General features: G+C 42.5%; 1 protein-coding gene across 1 annotated transcript in view; it reads right to left on the bottom strand.

Annotated features, from left to right (window-relative positions):
- Nucleotides 1–206: 206 nt before the first annotated feature.
- LOC126106614 (gamma-interferon-inducible lysosomal thiol reductase-like) overlaps nt 207–22,149 on the bottom strand; it is a 42,502-nt gene continuing 20,559 nt past the window's right edge. The window contains exons 3-6 of the mRNA XM_049912964.1: nt 21,128–21,298; nt 10,317–10,463; nt 2,872–2,931; nt 207–349 (exon numbers count right to left, since the gene is read on the bottom strand). Of these exons, the coding sequence (XP_049768921.1) occupies nt 323–349; nt 2,872–2,931; nt 10,317–10,463; nt 21,128–21,298 (405 nt within the window). The 3' untranslated portion in view covers nt 207–322. The remainder of the gene's footprint in view (nt 350–2,871; nt 2,932–10,316; nt 10,464–21,127; nt 21,299–22,149) is intronic.

Raw genomic sequence — 22,149 nt, 5'->3', positions numbered from 1 at the left:
AGTGTAACATTTTCAAAGGATTATATGGTGTACTGCTCACTTGTCATACTCTGTGTGTTCTTTTTTAGTTTGGTATCTTTCCTCAGTCCTGGTTAAGATCACTGTCAGCAGTTACTTGTATCATATTTAAAATTTGAATGGTCACAAAATGTTTTTGGGTCTTATGAATAATTCTGTATTTAGAAACGAATGAAACAGTGACTATATATGTTCATAATAACATTTTATTTTATACAGTAATATAATGTGGGCTGACAATCAGAATCCGTGCTCTGCCATCGTCTTCTATTCCTTAGTGTTAGCCACTGGAGCGTGATTCAAGTCATGGACAAGTTAAAGGCTTCGGTTGCTGGAACAATTTGCACATTGTCAATTAGTCGTACTTCACACATTAGAGTTCTCTCAAACAATAACAATACATAATGAAATTTGGTGTATACATAAAGATTCATTGCCTGATTCTGATGGAGTTAACATATTCATTCAGTCTAATGAGTTAACACACTAATCTACCCTTCGATTCCGTAACAACGGCTGAAATCTGATAAATATATGAAACACTTTTAATCGTTGCTTAATATTGTTATGTATACTACCATGTAAAGACAAGTTGTTGTTTAAAGTTGTTAGTAAATATCTGGAAAAGTTCTTGAATGATATACATCAAATTTTTACATGATATTTTAATAAATATTCGGACAGACATAGCTCACACATTTTTAAATATATGTGGTGTATAAAGTTAAATGCACGACACGAAGGGGAAATGTTTTTATGAAAAATTTCGAAAAGTTCTTGATCGATTTACTTCAAATTTTAACGCAATAGTCTAATAAGTGTTCAGGTAGACATAAGCTAAATATTTTTAAATGTATATGGCATACAAATATATATATGAAACATATATACAACTATACAGATGCGTTGCTACCGAAATTCTCGATAAGTTCTTGACCGATTTACTGAAAATTTTGACACGTTACTGTAATAATCATTCAGTCGAACATAGAATACATTTTTTGAAACAACAGTGTACAGGCACTCTATTAAAAGCGACTGCAAGAAAGAGAATGTTGTGCAGTGTTCTGCTCTGCTGTGAAAACGTGTGGTTTTGTTATATTTTTAACTACAAAAGCAGGCGCTTCAACCATCAAACAAAATGTTTCTCCCGTACATATATTTTCTCGCTATACATATTTTAAGCAAAAATTGTGCCCACAACAGCTTGTTGTTTTGTTTTCCTCTTCACATTCGGTTTTCACAAAGAACAGGAAACTTGTATTGATGTCTTATCGGCATATGATTAGAATACTACTACGGAATCTGAACTTTCAATAACAATAAACAAGACTCAGAGTCTAGGACAGGTGTTAATAGGAGGTGGACAGAGAGGGCAGGGGGAGGAAATGGACATAAGTAGGAGAAAGTCGGAAATGTAAAGAGAGAGGGGGAGCGGGAGGTGTACAGAAAGACGAGAAGAAGGAGAATAGGGTGTGTATAGAATTCTCCTACATCTTTAGCAACTGCGTTACTGGGTCTGTTAGTTATATTACATTTTGTACTTATTTTGTGACCTTTTTTTTTAAAAGTGGCTTGGACAATGTGAGCCATGACACACTGTTATGGAATGAAACAGTATGTATACGACAGAATACTGATTTGAAAATTTACAAATATCAATACTCATAATATTAAAGAATTATTAAAACAGAGAAAAATTATGAGAGTAGAGAAATAAACAAGACATTACAAAGGAAAGTTCATATCTACCAGAAGGAACTCCTGTACAGAATAGAAGAAGTTATTCACAAGGAAGTTTTACAGCTTACATCTGAAGGCTTAGGTTGTATTATTAAATTTTTTCAGTTGTGTTGGAAGGCTATTGAAACTGATAGCATTCTATATAGTACTTAAAGAAGTATCTAAATGCAAGTGTTGTCTGAGTGCCTAGAGTTCACTGAATGCATGTTGCGGTTTCACCCAGTTAAGTCAGTACTGTGAACAACAAACCCCGTGATGGAATATGTGTACAGAGATGGCAGAGTTATAATTCAGAGGCACCCGAACGATGTCTTACATGAAGTTCGTGAGCTGACGCACTAGACCAATCTGAATACCATTTTTTTGCCCCAAGAATAGTCTTGATGGGTGCACAGAGTTGTTCGAACATTTGATACCACAGAAAATAATAGTATGATAATAAAATTAAGCAAAGGAGCTCGAATGCTTCAGTGTGAGACATAGTGGAGATTGCAGCATTCGGCACCTGCGTAAGGTCTTGAACCTAAGCCCCCAAGTAAATTTTTGATCTATTCACAGTCCTAAGAGATTTTGAATGGTAGATTTCACTGACTCTTTGGTCACCTTGGAACAATAATTTTTTTTCTTTTACAAGAGCTATGTGCCAGAAAATGCGTGCACTGCATTTTGTGGCTGTTAAGACTTGATCCTTTCTTCGAAAGCCATGTGCTCACATTAAACGCTAACGAGAACAGAGCTCTGTGGCAGCCCCCACCTACCCCACTTTACATGACACCAATTGCACCAGGCAGATCCGAATATCCTCCCTGTTTGTTGACACTGACGCTGGAGGACAACCTTCTGGTCCCTAATGCAGATAAGAAGAGGATGTATATATATGTGTGTGTGTGTGTGTGTGTGTGTGTGTGTGTGTGTGTACTGGTATTTTGATCGAAATAAGTCCACTTGATAATGGGAATATCAATAAAATCGACTTATTAGAGTTATTTGTCTATTTCAGTTAAATATTCTCAGCAACATAACGTAAGTCTAATATAAACTTAAGCAAATGAAATCTACCTTGGTTATGAAACAATTGTTCACTAATATTATTTCATATATAGTACTTACCAACACTTTACAAATCTCATTCCAGAGGTTTGTGCGTAATTGTGATTCATCGTTCTGTCTCTGAAAGAAGATAAACAGGAAGTCAGTTGAAGATGATTACAAACACCGCTAGTGTCGAGCTAATAATATACATTTAAATATATACGACCGTCAAAAATCAGCAATTTCTAATTTAAAAAAGAATAAATTGAAAGAAAAGGAATGAATAATTTTCATAATGTGAAAATATCTGCTGTATATGCTTCACAGAACTGAAACAGGGTTTTGGCCACGAAAGCATAGTGTCGGGCTAAAATCGAAAGAATGACCAATACTGAAGTAGGGGAAACTTCAAATACGATATTAGATGGTTCAAATGGCTCCAAGCACTATGGGACTTAACATCTGAGGTCACCAGTCCCCTGCAACTAAGAACTACTTAAAGCTAACTAACCTAAGGACATCCCGAGGCAGGATTCGAACCTGCGACCGTAGCAGCAGCGCGCGTCCGGACTGAAGCGCCTAGAACCGCTCGTCCACAACGGCCGTCCACAATATTAGAAATGACATTTCACACACCAGTAGAATGAGCTGTGTGGAACAACCTTATTGTTGTTGTTGTGGTCTTCAGTCCTGAGACTGGTTTGATGCAGCTCTCCATGCTACCCTATCCTGTGCAAGCTTCTTCATCTCCCAGTACGTACTGCAGCCTACATCCTTCTGAATCTGCTCAGTGTACTAATCTCTTGGTCTCCCTCTTCGATTTTAGCCTCCACGCTGCCCTCCAATACTAAATTGGTGATCCCTTGATGCCTCAGAAAATGTCCTACCAACCGATCCCTTCTCCTAGTCAAGTTGTGCCACAAACTCCTCTTCTCCCCAATTCTACTCAATACCTCCTCATTAGTTATGTGATCTACCCATGTAATCTTCAGCATTCGTCTGTAGCACCACATTTCGAAAGCTTCTATTCTCTTCTTGTACGAACTATTTATCGTCCATGTTTCACTTCCATACACGGCTACACTCCATACAAATACTCTCAGTAACGACTTCCTGACACTTAAATCTATACTCGATGTTAACAGATTTCTCTTCTTCAGAAACGCTTTCCTTGCCATTGCCAGTCTACATTTTATATCCTCTCTACTTCGACCATCATCAGCTATTTTGCTCCCCAAATAGGAAATCTACGTTACTACTTTAAATATCTCATTCCCTAATCTAATTCCCTCAGCATCACCCGAGTTAACTTGACTACATTCCATTATCCTCGTTTTGCTTTTGTTGATGTTCATCTTATATCCTCCTTTCAAGACATCTATCTACATCTACATACATACTCCGCAAGCCACCTGACGGTGTGTGGCGGAGGGAGACACTGTCCATTCCGTTCAACTGCTCTTCCAAGTCCTTTGCTGTCTCTGACAGAATTGCAATATCATCGGCGAACCTCAAAGTTTTTATTTCTTCTCCATGGATTTTAATACCTACTCCGAACTTTTCTTTTGTTTCCTTTATTGCTTGCTTAATATACAGATTGAAGAACATCTGGGAGAGGCTACAACCCTGTCTCACTCCATTCCCAACCACTGCTTCCCATTCATGTCCCTCGACTCTTATAACTGCCATCTGGTTTCTGTACAAATTGTAAATAGCCTTTCGCTACCTGTATTTTACCCCTGCCACCTTCAGAATTTGAGAGTATTCCAGTCAACATTGTAGAAAGCTTTCTCTAAGTCTACAAATGCTAGAAACATAGGTTTGCCTTTTCTTAATCTAGCTTCTAAGATAAGTCGTAGGGTCCGTATTGCCTCACGTGTTCCAATATTTCTACGGAATCCAAACTGATCTTCCCCGAGGTCGGCTTCTACCAGTTTTTCCATTCGTCTGTAAAGAATTCGCGTTAATATTTTGCAGCTGTGACTGATTAGACTGATAGTTCGGTAATTTTCACATCTGTCAACACCTGCTTTCTTTGGGATTGGAATTATTATATTCTTCTTGAAGTCTGAGGGTATTTCGCCTGTCTCGTATATCTTGCTCTCTAGATGGCAGAGTTCTGTTAGGCCTGGCTTTCCCAAGGCTGTCAATAATTCTAATGGAATGTTGTCTACTCCCGGGGCCTTGTTTTGACAGGTCTTTCAGTGATCTACCGAATTCTTCACGCTGTATCATATCTCCTATTTCATCTTCATCTACATTCTCTTCCACTTCTATAATATTGTGCTCAAGAACATTGCCCTTGTATAGACCCTCTATATACCCCTTCCACCTTCCTGCTTTCCCTTCTTTGCTTAGAACTGGATTTCCATCTGAGCTCTTGATATTCATACAAGTGGTTCTCTTTTCTCCAAAGGTCTCTTTAATTTTCCTGTAGGCAGTATCTATCTTACCCCTAGCGATTTCCGCCTCTACATCCTTACAGTTGTCCTCTAGCCATCCCTGCTTAGCCATTTTGCACTTCCTGTCGATCTCATATTTGAGACGTTTGTATTCCTTTTTGCCTGCTTCATTTACTGCATTTTTATATTTTTCCTTTCCTCAGTTAAATTCAATATCTCTTCTGTTATCCAAGGATTGCTATTAGCCCTCGTGTTTTTACCTACTTGATCCTGTGCTGCCTTACCTATGTCATCTCTTAAAGCTAGTCATTCTTCTTCTACTGTATTTCTTTCCCATATTCGTGTCAATCGTTCCTTAATGCTCTCCCTGAAGCTCTCTACATCTGGTTCTTTCAGTTTATCCAGGTCCAATCTCCTCAAATTCCCACCTTTTTGCAGTTTCTTGAGTTTTAATCCACAGTTCATAACCAATAGATTGTGGTGAGAGTCGACATCTGCCCTGGAAATGTCTTACAGTTTAAAACCTGTTTCCTAAATCTCTGTCTTACCATTATGTAATCTATCTGAAACCTGTTAGTATCTCCAGGCTTCTTCCATGTATACAACCTTCTTTTATGATTCTTGAACCAAGTGTTGGCTATGATTAAGTTATGCTCTGTGCAAAGTTCTACCAGGCGGCTTCGTTTCTTACCCCCAATCCATATACACTCACTACATTTACTTCTCTTCCTTTTCCTACTATCGAATTCCAGTCACCCATGACTATTAAATTTTCGTCTCCCTTCACCGCCCGAATAATTTCTTTTATCTCATCGTATATTTCTTCAACTTCTTCGTCATTTGCAGACCTAGTTGGCATATAAACTTGTACTACTGTAGTAGGCGTGGGCTTCGTGTCTATCTTGGCCACAATAATGCGTTCACTATGCTGTTTGTAGTAGCTTACCCGCACTCCTGTTTTTTTATTCATTAGTAAACTTACTCCTGCATTACCCCACTTTGATTTTGTATTAATAACCCTGTATTCATTCACCTGATCAAAAGTCTTGTTCCTTTTGCCACTGAACTTCGCTAATTCCCATTATATCTAACTTGAACCTATCCATTTCCCTTTTTAAATTTTCTAACCTACTTGCCCGGTTAAGTGATCTGTCATTCCACGCTCCGATCCGTAGAACGCCAGTTTTCTTTCTCCTGATAACGACGTCCTCTTGAGTAGTCCCCGCCCGGAGATCCCAACGGGGGACTATTTTACCTCCGGAATATTTTACCCAAGAGGCGCCATTATTATTTAACCATACAGTAAAGCTGCATGCCCTCGGGAAAAATTACAGCTGTAATTTCCCCTTACTTTCAGCCGTTCGCAGTACCAGCACAGCAAGGTCGTTTTGGTTACTGTTACAAGGCCAGATCAGTCAACCATCCAGACTGTTGCCCCGGCAACTACTGTAAAGGCTGCTGCCTTCTTCAGGAAGCACACGTTTGTCTGGCCTCTCAACAGATACCCCTCCGTTGTGGTTGCACCTACGGTACGGCTATCTGTATCTGTATCGAGGAGGCACACAAGCCTCCCCACCAACGGCAAGGTCTGTGGTTCATTGGTGGCGGGTGGGGGGGGGGGGGGGGTGGCGGGGAACAACCTTACTAAAGTTGTTTAAATTCTGTGTGTGTAATTAAAACAAAATTTGCATTTAGTTTTATTCATGTAAAACACCATCAACTGTCTGCAATGAAACAGATTTGGAACCTGCTGTCACCTATAGCTGCACTCCCACATTAGTAGTTTCGTTATGGCGAGTGATGGTGAGTAAGTGAGCAGTTGTACGTGCAGTGACGTCAGCTGTCCTCAAGTGTCTCCCTGCTCAGGTAAGCATGGCTTGTCCTGTGCATCCCCCCACCCCCACCCCCACCCAGTCAACTGATCTAACACGTAGCGTGGTAGCACGTACATCGTCGCTGCCGACCAGTGTATGCAGGGGGTTAGGGGCAGGAATGCACGTCTATGCATTGTGCTATTGAAGTAGCTACGGAGTACACAGCGCTTAGACTATACAACAAATTTAATAATTTTTTAACATGGTCTACCTTCACTAATATAAATAAGATATTCCATTGCCTACTTCACCCTCTTAGGATTAGACTGCTGTATGCTATCACGATATCAAATTTCATCGAACTGGATCAGCAGTTTAGTCGTGAAAACAAAAGACAGAGTTATTTTTGTATTTCGTAATATCACTATGGAACTGGTCAAATTGCGTCAAAATGTACAGACAATGTAAAATACAGACACTGACCTACTGTATTTCATGGAAAAGCAAGCAGCCTGACGAAAAACAGATTCTCTCCCTGTGTTGGAATCACACGATTTGTGTGCGAGCACCAAGGGACTTAGACACCAAGACACATGGAAGTTAGTTCGGTCCTGTAGATGTCCTCAGACAGCGTAGGTGGTTAAGGTGACCGCTTGCGTGTAGTGGGAGATCGGGGTTAATGTTTCTGTCTGGTACAAAATTTCATATGTTACTAGAAAATCGTATAGCCATTGTACAATCGTGTTCTCCATTGGCGAATGCATTTCATAGTTTAATATGGCTGCTCCTCCAGAAATGCATGCATGTAAGAAGGTATGTTACATCGAGCTTTAAAGACGCTGTAAAATGAAGGGGGTCGACCGAAGCGTCCGATCCCACCTGTCGGCTTTGAGCAGTAACGTAAGGCTGTTGTGGTGTGTGACGTTACGACGGCGTGGAATTTAGTTTGTGAGAGTGGCGTGTTTGTAGGTGTCGTTTTGATACGATCGGTGGTGCTCTCTGGTGGTGCGTTAGGTGATGTTTTTGGTTTAGTTTGCGAGTGTGGTGTCGTGTGTGAATTTTGGTAAATTGATTTTTTTTATGTCTTTGGTAGGTATGGATATGGCTGACAGGGTCAACAGTTTTCGATTGTCGGCTATGATGGGGGACAGTGCGTTGTCTCTAATAAAATTTCTTCAACTATTCGAATTTTTGGATGAAGTCGTGTTCAGTATGTCGTGAAGAAATGGGGCTTACTTAAAGTTCCGGCGTCTCGGACAAGGGGCGGCGGTATGTGGAGATGTCGTAAGGATAACAGGTCAAGGGAAGTGTTCGATCCCAATTTGTGGCTGCGAATGTTGGTATTGGTATCGCGAGATGTTTGTGAGCTATATAGGTCAAGGGATGTGTTAGGTCCTAATTTATGGGATCGGGAGCTGCTGTTGAGCTATATAGGTCAAGGGAAGTGTCCGATTCCAGATGATGATGTGTTTAGTGGTATTTGGGGAGTTTTGTGATGTCGGTTTTTTTCGTCGTTTTGCGTGGGGGTGGGTGTTTAAATTTGTTTATATTTAGCACATCCCCACCCTAAAACCCCCTATTTCCCGCGCTTGTACCGTTAGTGTCATTAGGCGTTTTGTGGAACGTGTGTGTGTTTGTTTTTCGATGTATTTTCGTCCTCATAATGTGTACGTAACGACTTTATATGCGCCATATTGGACTCATGGTTTATGGTCGTTTCCGCCATATTTGTGACGTCATGGGTCAAAGCAGACGGGCGGGATCGGACGCTTCTGTATTTCCAATGAAGGCACCGCTCCACTGGATGATATATGAAATTTAATGCACTCCAATTTAATTATTTACACAGCTGGTGGATAGAAAGATAACAGGAGTTTAAGACAGCTATGAAAATCAGTAATATGACCGGTTTTTAATGTGCAGGGTGTCCACAACATTCAGCGCCAGCTCTGGAGCAGTAAAAAGGCTAGGCACCAGCTGTGTGGAATATGGATGAAGATTAATGTGAAGAAGACTAAGGCAATGATTTTTACAAGGCAATCAACGAAAATTAAAAGTAAGAATTAGTGATGAGGTAGAGGAACAAGTTGATAACTTCCGTACATAGGTTGCAAAATTGCTAGAAACATGATGTTTAATCAAGAAATAAAATTAAGGATTGCTATTGCAGAATTGTGTCTTACACAAGGAGGTGTATTTTCCATGGTTCTTTAAATAAACAGTTAAAAAAAAAGATATGTGTTTTAGATGGAGTGCTATCGTCTATTGTGACGAAAAATGAACAATACGGTGAAGAGAGTAGAAATACGTAGAAGCTTTTGAGATGTAGAAGTGGAGATGAATGGGCGGTGTGCAATGGGCAGATGTAGCAAAGAGTGTTATTGTGTTACAAAAGCTGAACGAAAAAAGACAAATACTCGAAACAGTTTAGAGGACCAAAAGAAATTGGCTAGGCCACTGCAAGAGAAATGACTTTATAACAAAAAACTACTAGAGTGCATTTCATTTCAAAGATAGAGAAACAACAGATAAAATCACAATCGAATTTGGTGTTACAGCAGAATCAGTGAACATGTTCACATGGGGATGAAATGATGATGAGACAACACAACACCCAGTCCCTGAGCGGAGAAAATCTCCTACCCAGCCGGGAATCGAGCCCTGGTCCGTAGGACGGCAATCCGTCACGCTGACCAATCAGCTAGCGGGGCGGACATCATGGAACTGATGTGGAGGTATTGAATAGAATTGGGGAGACAAGAAATTTTTGGCACAGCTTGACTGGAAGAAGGGATGAATTGATAGGGAACATTATGAGACATTAATCGATTACGAATTTTGTACTGGAGAGGAATGTGTTTGTGTGTGTGGGCGGGGGGGGGGATTGGGGAGGGGGCGTAAATATCGTAGAGGGAGACAAAAGGTGAATACAGTAAGCATATTCAGATGGATGTAGGTTGCAGCAGTTATTTGGAAATGAAGATGCTTGCATAGGATGGAGAAGCTTGGAAAGCTGCATCAAATCATTCTTGGGACTGAAGATCCTGACAATAACCTGCCATCTGCAAAAAGCCGCTTATGGGACAAGAGCCCCATTCCCGGCGGAAGTCTCTTTCCGCAGCATTATCTCCACAAACAGGTGTTTCAACCTTAAAGAATGCTGTGTTGTGCGGTGATAGACCTGGCTAATTAGCAGAACACAAGATCGTTGTAATCATGGTAACCAAGCAATTTCACCGAAAATAAAACCTCATTCAAATAGGCGAATAAAAAGGATAATTTCCGTCGTGGTCGGTCACCCACTCACCCCGTTCAACGTGATGGTGGGTAAGTTCTTAACTCCCGGATTCAGCCCTTCCGTTTTGTCTCCGTTGACTTTCAGCAGTTGGCTGCCATTCGTCGACTTGGCGCAGTCCGCTATCGGACTCAATTCGATCCCCAGGTTCGTGGCACACTGAAAACAAACCCAACAATAAACAACAATAAATTTTCTTAACAGGATAAAAGCGTTTATGTACAAATCCACATGGATTTACAAAGTATAACTCGTGCTGAATTTATACGCATACAAAGTATTATACAGGGCGTTACAAAAAGGTACGGCCAAACTTTCAGCAAACATTCCTCACACACAAAGAAAGAAAATATGTTATGTGGACATGTGTCCGGAAACGCTTACTTTCCATGTTAGAGCTCATTTTATTACTTCTCTTCAAATCAAATTAATCATGGAATGGAAACACACAGCAGCAGGACATACCAGCGTGACTTCAAACACTTTGTTACAGGAAATGTTCAAAATGCCCTCCGTTAGCGAGAATACATGCATCCACCCTCCGTCACATGGAATCCCTGATGCGCTGATGCAGCCCTGCAGAATGGGGTATTGTATCACAGCCGTCCACAATACGAACACGAAGAGTCTCTACATTTGGTACCAGGGTTGCGTAGACAAGAGCTTTCAAATGCCCCCATAAATGAAACACAAGAGGGTTGAGGTCAGGAGAGCGTGGAGGCCATGGAACTGGTTCGCCTCTACCAATCCATCGGTCACCGAATCTGTTGTTAAGAAGCGTACGAACACTTCGACTGAAATGTGCAGGAGCTCCATCGTCAATGAACCACATGTTGTATCGTACTTGTAAAGGCACATGTTCTAGCAGCACAGGTAAAGTATCCCGTATGAAATCATGATAACGTGCTCCATTGAGCGTAGGTGGAAGAACATGGGGCCCAATCAAGACATCACCAACAATGCCTGCCAAACGTTCACAGAAAATCTGTGTTGATGACGTGATTGCACAATTGCGTGCGGATTCTCGTCAGCCCACAGATATTGATTGTGAAAATTTACAATTTGATCACGTTGGAATGAAGCCTCATCCGTAAAGAGAACATTTGCACTGAAAAGAGGATTGACACTTTGTTGGCTGAACCATTCGCAGAAGTGTACCCGTGGAGGCCAATCAGCTGCTGATAGTGCCTGCACTCGCTGTACATGGTACGGAAACAACCGGTTCTCCCGTAGCACTCTCCATACAGTGACGTGGTCAACGTTACCTTGTACAGCAGCAACTTCTCTGACGCTGACATTAGGGTTATCGTCAACTGCACGAAGAATTGCCTCGTCCATTGCAGATGTCCTCGTCGTTCTAGGTCTTCCCCAGTCGCGAGTCATAGGCTGGAATGTTCCGTGCTCCCTAAGACGCCGATCAATTGCTTCGAACGTCTTCCTGTCGGGACACCTTCGTTCTGGAAATCTGTCTCGATACAAACGTACCGCGCCACGGCTATTGCCCCGTGCTAATCCATACATCAAATGGGCATCTGCCAACTCCCTATTTGTAAACACTGCACTGACTGCAAAACCATGTTCGTGATGAACACTAACCTGTTGATGATACGTACTGATGTGCTTGATGCTAGTATTGTAGAGCAATGAGTCGCATGTCAACACAAGCACCGAAGTGAACATTACCTTCCTTGAATTGGGCCAACTGGTGGTGAATCTAGGAAGTACAGTACATACTGACGAAACTAAAATGAGCTCTAACATGGAAATTAAGCGTTTCCGGACACATGTCCTCGTAACATCTTTTCTTTATTTGTGTGTGAGGAATGTTTCCTGTAAGTTTGGCCGTACCTTTTTGTAACACCCTGTATATCAGAGCTTTGTCTTCATCTCATTTACGGGCACTTAAGTCAATGTGGGGGCGTATTAACAGATAACACATGTATTATCCTCTATTATGTTATAAATAAATATTCCCATCCTATCCTACTGCCCATTACAATCATAGCACTATTTAGTAAGCTGTATGATGTCGACAGATGAAAAGACTTTAGGATATAAAGCTTATAAGTTATATCCTTGGTGTGCACTATCTTTGCTACGTGCACAGGCAGTATCTTTAGTAAATGTATTTTCGCGCCAACTGACTTAGCTCCACATGTTGTCAGTGCACCTGAACTTGTATGTGTGATAGATTATTAGAACGATGGTAACATCGACAGTTCAGTATATATTTAACAACATATTAAGATGTAATAAGTGTCGTACTCATCGGACCTTGTGGGACTCTCAATCAAAAGGCAGCATTTTGACGACATGTCTTTCCCTCCAACTTAACTCCCGTCGCTCTGCTGTCTTTGTTTCCCTTGATCTCCAGAACGCCTATGACCGTGTCTGGCATCCCGGGCTTCTCTTCAAACTCCAGACCTATGCTCTCCCCATCAACTTCGTCCATCTCGTTGCTTCCTTCCTCTCCCATCGTCCCTCCTATGTGACTATCCACAATTCCAACTCCTGTACTTTCTTTCCCTCTGCCGGCGTGCCCCAAGGTTCTGTCCTTTCCCCTCTCCTCTATCTCCTGTCCACTGCTGATATGCCCAAACCTTCCCCTCCTGTTCATCTTCTCCAGTTCGCTGATGACATCGGATTCCTAGCCCTTTATCCTACCCTTCAACGGTCCCAACGTACCCTCCACACCCACTTTGACCAATTCACCGCTTGGTGCAACCAGTGGTTCCACCGTGTTAATCCCTCCAAGACCCAGGCGATCATCATAGGTCGCACCACCCACTCCTTCCGCCTCTGTGATTTCTACCTCACCACTTATGGCCGTCCTATCCACCTCACTCCTACCCTCAAATACCTTGGCCTCACACTCGACCGCCACCTCACCAGGACTCCCCATCTCCTTACTATCCAAAACAAAGCTGACAACCGCCTCCACCTCCTGAAACTCCTGTCCAGCCAGATGTGGGGTCTGCATCCTTCCACCATCTTTCACACCTACAAATCCTTGATCCGCCCCATCCTCTGTTATGCCAGCTTAGCTTGGATTTCCGTCCCTCCCCGGTTCTATAAAGCCCTCCAAATCCTCGAATGCGATGCGCTCCACCTCGCCTTTCGCATCAGCCTTCCGTCCCCCACGTGCATCCTCTACGACCTCATCCCCTTCCCCCAACTTCTCAGTTTCCTTGAACAAATCCGCACACTATATATTGTCCACCACCTTGATCCCCCTCGCCTCCCGGTGTCTCCCTTCCTCTCCACCCCCATCCAGTTGCCGCAACTTTCCCATTGTGTCCCACCCTCTCTCCATCTCCATACCCTTCATCTCCTTTCCCAACGCAACTTCCACCATCTACCCCTCCCGGATGATAAGCATCGCCCTGACATCTACCCTTCCTACCAACTAACCCCATCTTCCTGCCTCCTCCTCAGTGCTCCCTCTCCTCCCTCTCCCTCCTCCTGAGCGGCATGCCCCTCCTACTTCTCCTCCATCTCTTCTGCCTCCTTTCAGTGTCTCTGCACTCTCTCCTGCCCTGTCTTCCCTTTTCATCTCCTGCCCCACGTGTCTCCTGCCTCTTCGTGTACCCACTGATCCCCTTCCTCTCTTCATCCTGCAGCTTCCCCTGCTGCCCCTTGCCCTCCCCTCCTTTTCCATCCTCTCTGCCCTTTCCCTCGGCAGGTCCCGCCTGACAGTTTTATTCTTCATCGTGTGTGCTCCAAATGGGTTTTAAGTGTGTTATTCCGGAGTGTTTTTACTACTGTGGCCGACTTTTAACGTGTGCATGTCCATTCAGTGTCTTCTCTGAATTTTGAAGAATCGCCAACTGTGTTTTTTTAACTTTCTGGTGACCTTTTTTTTAACTGTCCTCCATGAACGTCTCCGTGTTAGTCTATTTTTTACCTCCATTTTCTCCCATTATTCTGTTTTAAGTTCCCCTTTATCGCCTTATGTATATAACATTTTATTCTTATTTTAAGTTGTCATGTTACTCGGCTGAGGAGTGGCAGATTGTGCTGCTGACAGCCCTCCCCTGCCCATATGGGGCAGGGTAATGAAATCACGATAAAGAAGGGAAAAAAACGACGACATTCTGACAGAATGTAAGTAATGTATATCTCTCTCCAATTTTTGTAATTGAGCTACTTTATTGATGAAATGTTTGCTTAATTATGTATATACACCCTGTGCTTCACTTTTGTATTTTTACGTTTAGGTGACTTTGCAGTGTTACTTGAAAATGGCCATAAGGCCGAAATTGCAATAGTAACAATAAATATTTTATACAGTCAACGGCGACTATGATGTCTTTTAAGAAATATTATATGACTGTGAATCCCAACCATGAGAAGTTAATCAAATTCTGAACAGTTTGTAAGAAATATGGAGTGAGTTGTGACAGGTTGGATGTTTGTTGCGGCAATAGGTGTTTTGAGATAACGAGTGTTAAAGTATTACTTTATTATCATTGTTTGACATACTTAAGAAGCAACTTCTGCACATATATTACCCTTAAAACGTCCTTTGGCAAATGGTACGGAGTTTTTAAGATAACATTACACATTATGTGGTCAGCCCATTCAGACCTATAGCAAATTACACTATACATAAATTTAAAACCAAGTTAACTGGTTCCAGATTGCGAGAAATTAGTCAATGCTGTGCTGCCTTTTTTGACAACATTTTCATGTTATTATTCTGTGTTATGACCAACTATAAACTGGCAACATCTGTAGGTATTGATAACTCTCATATAACAAGGAAATATTTGTCTTCTTTGGCGCCAGTGTAATCACAAAATGTTCTTTTTTATACAAAGCTACTCTGAGTTCCTTAAAATGCTTTAAAAATTTCGGATATGGAACTTTGTGAGGCATTACATACCCAGCTACGAGATAAAGGAAAGTGTCTTTTTCCGGTCAGTGTTATTTCCACATAACGACGGAAGATCTGTTTTCAGAAGATTCATATCTATTGCATTCAATGCTGTTGTTCACTCCTGTCGGATACGAACAACATTCAAGTCGACACGAGCATGTACAGAATGAAGTGAATTACTGTAAAACACAAAACTACAGAAGCGGATTTTTTAGAGATTGTAGAACGTTTTCGCTCGCGCCGAGAGTTTTGCTTCTCCGATAAGAGGTCCCTTCTTGATATCCATCTCAGATATGCAGACTGAAGCGACGAATGAAAATTTTATACCAAGACTTGGATTCGAATCCAGGTCTGCTGCTCACTAGGCAGACCACTACGCCATCATCATTCTTGTCGGACAGGGAGTCACGAATCCCGTCTCTAGTGAAATTTGACGTTAATGGGCTACGGCAGCAGATGACGAACGTGAGTGCCTTGCCTGAGTAAGCCTCCTCATGGTGCGACGGGTGTGCCAATTCCTTGCCTGTCCTACTTCCCCTGCGTACCCTACCGTTGCACGACCGCCTATGGAACGTCTCTTTTCCAGTCGCCCCAGGGCAACGAGACCATTTGGGATTCGTGCCAAACATTTGCTTGACTCCCTTGTTGTGGAGCGTGTGGCACCCCAACTCCAGGGTTTTACCCGCCTGCCTTCCTGGTTGCTCCAGAGGCCCAGCGTCCTTTTAGACTTGTCAGAGTACCGGAGGAGCTGCACTCCTGCGTTTGTTTTTACCTCCTTATTTTACGATATTTTACACCAGCATCCCGACCATGTACCAGTATTTACGGATGACTCTAAACAGGGGGACTCTGTTGGTTGTGCTGTTGTTTTCCCTGATCGAGTCGTCAAGTTACGGCTTCCTGCGGCGTTTACCATCTTTGATGCCAAATTGTTTGCGATCTTGCGGGCATTGGAGCAGATGAGATGTGTTCTGACTCCCTGAGTGCCCTTCAGACCATGCAACACTTGTACCCAGCGGATACGGTCGCCCAGAACATCCATGATGCCCTACTCCACCTGCAACGGCAGGGGAAGGAGGTTTCCTTCTGCTGGGTGCCGGGGCACGTGGGTATTAGGGGAAAAGAACTGGCGGATGTGGCTGCCAAAGATGCATGTTCCCTCCGTCACGTTGTCGAATGTGTCGTCCCCCTCCATGCTGTTACCTCCCTTTTGCGTTTTCGTGTTATGCGTCAATGGGAAGAGAAGTGGCTGGCAGTCGGTGAAAATAAGCTGCGTCTGGTCAAGGCTACCACGCGGCCATGGCGTACGTCCTACCAGTCATGCTTGCGGGATGAGGTTCTCCTCACTCGCCTCCGCATCGGGCACAGTCCCTTAACGCATGGTTTTTTTTACTCCGGCGGGAGACCCCCCAATCTGCAGTGCTTGTGGCGTCCAGATTACTGTCCGCCACATTTTACTTGACTGTCCTTTATTCTCTGACCAGAGGGTGGTGGTTTCCTTGCCACCGGATTTGCCCTCTATTTTGCAAGACGACGCAACGACTGTGATTAAGGTCTTACGGTTTTGTGTCCTGTCCAATTTGTTGCCTCGGATTTTAGGGAGAGGATTTTAATGCGCTGCTGGGTGACTGGCTCACCCAGTTTTTAGGTAAGAGGTCCGCCAGTCACGATTACCTACTTGTTTCACTTCGATTTCTGTTCTCTTTTCCTTGTGTTTCCTTTCCTTTTTTAGTGCGTTTCTTCTCCTCTTGTTTTGCCTCTGTATGTGAGGATTTGGAACTGCGTCAGGTCTGTGTCTTTTAGCCGTTCTCCTTGTCCGATGTCCGTCTTCGTCCCTTCCCCGCTTGTGTTCCTGTTTCTATGCGTTTGGGCGCTGATGACCATGCTGTTTAGCGCCCGAAAACCTCAAACCACACACACACGCACACACACACACACACACACACACACACACACACGCGCGCGCGCGCGAGTGCCTTTGCTGCTATGGCTAAAAACAATATGATAAAGCGTAATCTTTTGAACACTTATTTTGAAAAGTGACAGTTTTACGTATTAATTGTTGCTAATAGTTACCCTCATGAGTTTGTGTTTTATTTCTCGGCCACTAAGTGCGACGTATTGAAATGAAGCTTACAAGCGCTTCTAGCGCCAACAAAGTGCATTTTGTAAATAAGTTCACGTTATATCTTTCGTTAAGTAACAACTAATTAAGGTAAGACAGTTCCCAACACGACAAAATATGCAATACTTCCTATAACGTACTTTACATAGCCATAGCAATTTTATAATTAATTTTAGCCCATGAGGCGTAAAATGTCACTGTTACGTGCTATAGTAATTTTAAACATCTAGCACATTACAGACATGAGAAAAAGTAAGAATTGTAATTTTACATAGTTTTACTCATAATAATTTCATGTTACTACTTAGTTAGTATACAATATAAATATTACAAAAAACGTCGTCAAAACTGTAAACTTCAGGCGCAGCTCATAGAGGGCGCCATACGCAAAACCGATCTGTACTGTGAAACCAACATATAATTTTACGACAGTAATGGTTGAACTGTGTAAGCATTCACTTGAGCTCGAAAAACTGCTACAATTCCGCACTGGTATATATTGTGAACATTAAAAGACAACGATGTGATGGACTTGTAACTTTTGTAAATCACATTGTAATATATACTCTTGTATTTGTTTTTAGCATTGATAATGACCTGACACAGGTCGAAATCTGATCTGCGTTGTGACTATAAATGTCACATTAAAGCAACTTAATTCTACGACTGATTGCTGCTCTATCTAACCCAGTATTATTTTATTGTTCACAATAAACAACAAAATATTACTGGGTCACCAACTGTTGCGATTTTACTCCATTTTGAGAAAATGGGCATATACAGTTGTGGTTACACAACGAAAAGAAGTCTTTGTACCATCAACAGTGTGGCATGCCCTCACTTGATAAGACACTACACACGGTTTTGGAATTTAATATCGGATATTGGCGCAAACTCTGATGATCAGAAAATTTACGCGACGACCTGTCCTCCCCTTTACTGCCCACCAGATACTGGCAGTTAAAATTTCATCCACCTCTAGGATATGAATCGGCTTACTTCCGAGCGGAGTGCCGCCCAACTGGGGTGCACTAAAATACAATGAACTACGATGTTATAAACTGTTGATACAAACTTTTCACTATCAAACCATCCTTCAAATGATTACATTAATCAAGAAATTGAGTTTTCAAAAAATTAAGTGAACAAACTATAAGGCAAAATCAGCAAACACAATTCTTGAAACACTAACACTGACGATATCTAAAGATAAATTTGTAGGAGCACTACCTCGGCCATTTGAAATAAAAGTTGCTATTAGACAAGGGGACGGTTCGTCCCGTTTACTGTTTCACTGCGTTCTAGGAAAAATACACTACTGGCGATTAATATTGTTACACCATTAACATGACGTGCTACAGACGCGAAATTTAACCGACAGGAAGGAGATGCTGTGATTAGCAAATGATTAACTTTTCAGAGCATTCACACAAGGTTGGCGCCGGTGGCGACACCTACATCGTGCTGACATGAAGAAAGTGTCCATCCGATTTCTCATACACAAACAGCAATTGACCGGCGTTGCCTGGTGAAACGTTGTCGTGATGCCTCGTGTAAGGAGGAGAAACGCGTACCATCACGTTTCCAACTTGGATAAAGGTCGGATTGTAGTCTATCGCGATTGCGGTTTATCGTATCGCGACATTGCTGCTCGCGTTGGTCGAGATCAAATGACTGTTAGCAGAATATGGGATCGGTGGGATCAGGAGAGTAATTCGGAATGCCGTGCTGGATCCCAACGGCCTCGTATCACTAGCACTCGAGATGACAGGCATCTTATCTGCATGGCTGTAACGGATCGTGCAGCCACGTCTCGATCCCTGAGTCAACAGATGGGGACTTTTGCAAGACAACAACCATCTGCACGAACAGTTCGACGACGTTTGCAGCAGCGTGGACCATTACCTCGGAGACCATGGCTGCGGCTACCCTTGACGCTGCATCACAAACAGGAGCGCCTGCGATGGTGTACTCAATGACGAACCTGGGTGCACAAATGGCTAAACGTAATTTTTTCGGATGAATCCAGGTTCTGTTTACAGTATCATGATGGTCGCATCCGCGTTTGGCGACATCGCGGTGAACGCACATTGAAAGCGTGTATTCGTCATCGCCATACTGGCGTATCAGCCGGCATGATGGTATGGGGTGCCATTGGTTACACGTCTCGGTCACCTCTTGTTCGCATTGACGGCACTTTGAACAGTGGACGTTACATTTCAGATGTGTTACGACCCGTGACTCTACCCTTAATTCGATCCCTGCGAAACGCTACATTTCAGCAGGATAATGCACGACCGCATGTTGCAGGTCCTGTAAGCGCCTTTCTGGATACAGAAAATGTTCGACTGCTGCCCTAGCCAGTACATTCTTCAGATCTCTCACCAATTGAAAACGTCCGGTCAATGGTGGCCGAGCAAGTGGCTTGTCACAATACGCCAGTCACTACTCTTGATGAACTGTGGTATCGTGTTGAAGCTGAATGGGCAGCTGTACCTGTACACGCCATCCAAGCTATGTTTATCAAGGCCGTTATTACGGCCAGAGGTGGTTGTTCTGGGTACTGATTTCTCAGGATCTATGAACCCAAATTGCGTGAAAATATAATCACATGTCAGTTCTAGTATAACATATTTGACCAACGAATACCCGTTCATCATCTGCATTTCTTCTTGGTGTAGCCATTTTAATGGCCAGTAGTGTAGTAAGGATCTGGAATTTGGAGCTAGAAAGCTCACAAAATTGAATGAATAATTCCACGAAGGAAGACAAATGGTATTAAGGTAAACTGACTGGCTTTTGGAGTCCAATTTGGAACACAAGAGACGCAGTTATTCAAATAAATCTTCTGGAAGAAATAGTGAAAAATCTGGTCTCAAAATTTTAGCTGAAAAAAAAACCAAATTAATGACAAATATAAAAAATGCACCAAAATTCATAGAAAAACAGGTAGGCAAAATAGAGCGAGTTAGTAAATTTAAATATCTTGGAGAAGCTATACAACAGAAGGGACTAGAAAATTTTTAAGTATATGTAAGACGTAACGATAAGGAGGGAGCATATGATCTGACAAAGAATACTTACAACAAGAAATACATATCTAGAAAAACAAAACTAAAATACATTACCACAATAATACTACCAGAATATTATATGGATCTGAATGCCTAACAATGATCTATAAACTGGATAGGATAGAGGTCCCTGGAAGATGTATTGTTGAAAAAAATGATGGACGCAATACAAACTACAGATACCTGGAAAATGAGAAGTAGTGAGGAGATCGACAAAAATACAAAGGAAATATCAGAAGCAATGGTTACAAGAAGATTAATCTTTTTTGGACACCTCTACCGAATAAATGAGAACAGGCTCGCGAAATAAATGTTTCTGTATTTCTGGAAGAAGAAATCATAACAGCATGAATTATAGAAATAAGGAAAGGAGTAGAAAAAAATTAGAATAAAAAATCGGAAATAGCAGAACGAAATCTTTTTAACAATAAAATACTACATTCAGAAGGCTTTCAGTGGAGATAAAATAAGAAATTCGGAACAACATGGAAAGAAGAAAGGAGAAGGCAACATAGGGAGAAGGTGAAGGACTACTGCAATAACAGAATACAAGGAAAGGAGAGGGTCTGAATTTATTACGTGTCCACAGCTGGTTAATAAGAAGATAAAAAAACTATAAAAATAAGAAGCAATATCTGTCAGGCTACAAAGGCAGGGAGCGCTTGGTTAAGTCGTTCTCACCGCCCGAGCTCAGCTAATCTGAGTCGACTGAACGACAATCGATGCGAATTCAAGGCTGGCTTACATCAGTCAGAATTGCTTCTGGGTCTGTCTGGTTGCGGATCGTGCACTCCGTCAGGTTTAGCAGCGAGGTCTGGTCGTGGACGAGGGCTACGGCACACGAGTGGATTTTGAGTCCTTCACACTCCTTTTCACCGTGCTCGCATATGAAAGTGAGAGGATCCGTGCTATTAACCTGTGAAAGCAAAAGCAATTGACACACACAGTCTGTAATAAACACAAGCAAGTAAAAACTGCATAAGTTAGTAACTAAGTTAAGAGAATCTTCCGTCAGTTCTTGGTGCTTTTCATTAATTAGTAACAAGTCATCGAATCTGAAGCTGAGTTTCTGTACACAGCTAGAAAAACAAAAAAAAAAAAAAAAAAATTCACACACCTGGAAAGACGACGTCGATTTCCATCCACGACGGCATATGAGACCTGGGATACACTCATGCTCATAAATTGAAGATAATGCTGATACATGATGAAACAACGCACTGGTGGGCGCTTTGCGGGTTTAAATCACCTCCGGATAAGACCATGCGGTGCATTTGACCTGCGGTCGTCGCACGATGGCGCTGGCAGAAGTCCACATACGCAGAGGTGTCTTGGTGCATGTCAGAGTACGGTGCAGCGAATAAGTGTGCAGACGTTTTCAGACGTGCTAATGGTGACTATGTGCTGAAAATGGCTCAAAGAGCACATATTGATGACGTTAGGAGCGGTCAGACACAGCAGGTCGTAGCACAGGCCGTCCGTGTGCCACAAAGTATGATGTCAAGATTATGACAACGATTCCAGCAGGCAGGAAACATGTCCAGGCGCTACAGTACGGGACGTCCACAGTGTACAAGAAGACCAATATCTCACCATCAGTGCACGCAGACGGCCACGGAGAACTGCAGGTAGCCTTGCTCGGAACCTTACCGCAGCCACTGGAACATTTGTCTCCAGACACACAGTCTACAGAAGACTGAACAGACATACTTTATTCGCCCAGAGACCTACAAGGTGCATTCCACTGACCACTGGTGTCAAGAACAC

The sequence above is a fragment of the Schistocerca cancellata genome, chromosome 10, assembly GCF_023864275.1.
Source record: "Schistocerca cancellata isolate TAMUIC-IGC-003103 chromosome 10, iqSchCanc2.1, whole genome shotgun sequence".
In the NCBI taxonomy this organism is placed as follows: domain Eukaryota; kingdom Metazoa; phylum Arthropoda; class Insecta; order Orthoptera; family Acrididae; genus Schistocerca; species Schistocerca cancellata.
The sequence above is the reverse complement of the archived record's forward strand: the minus strand, read 5'-3'. Positions and strand labels throughout refer to the sequence as shown.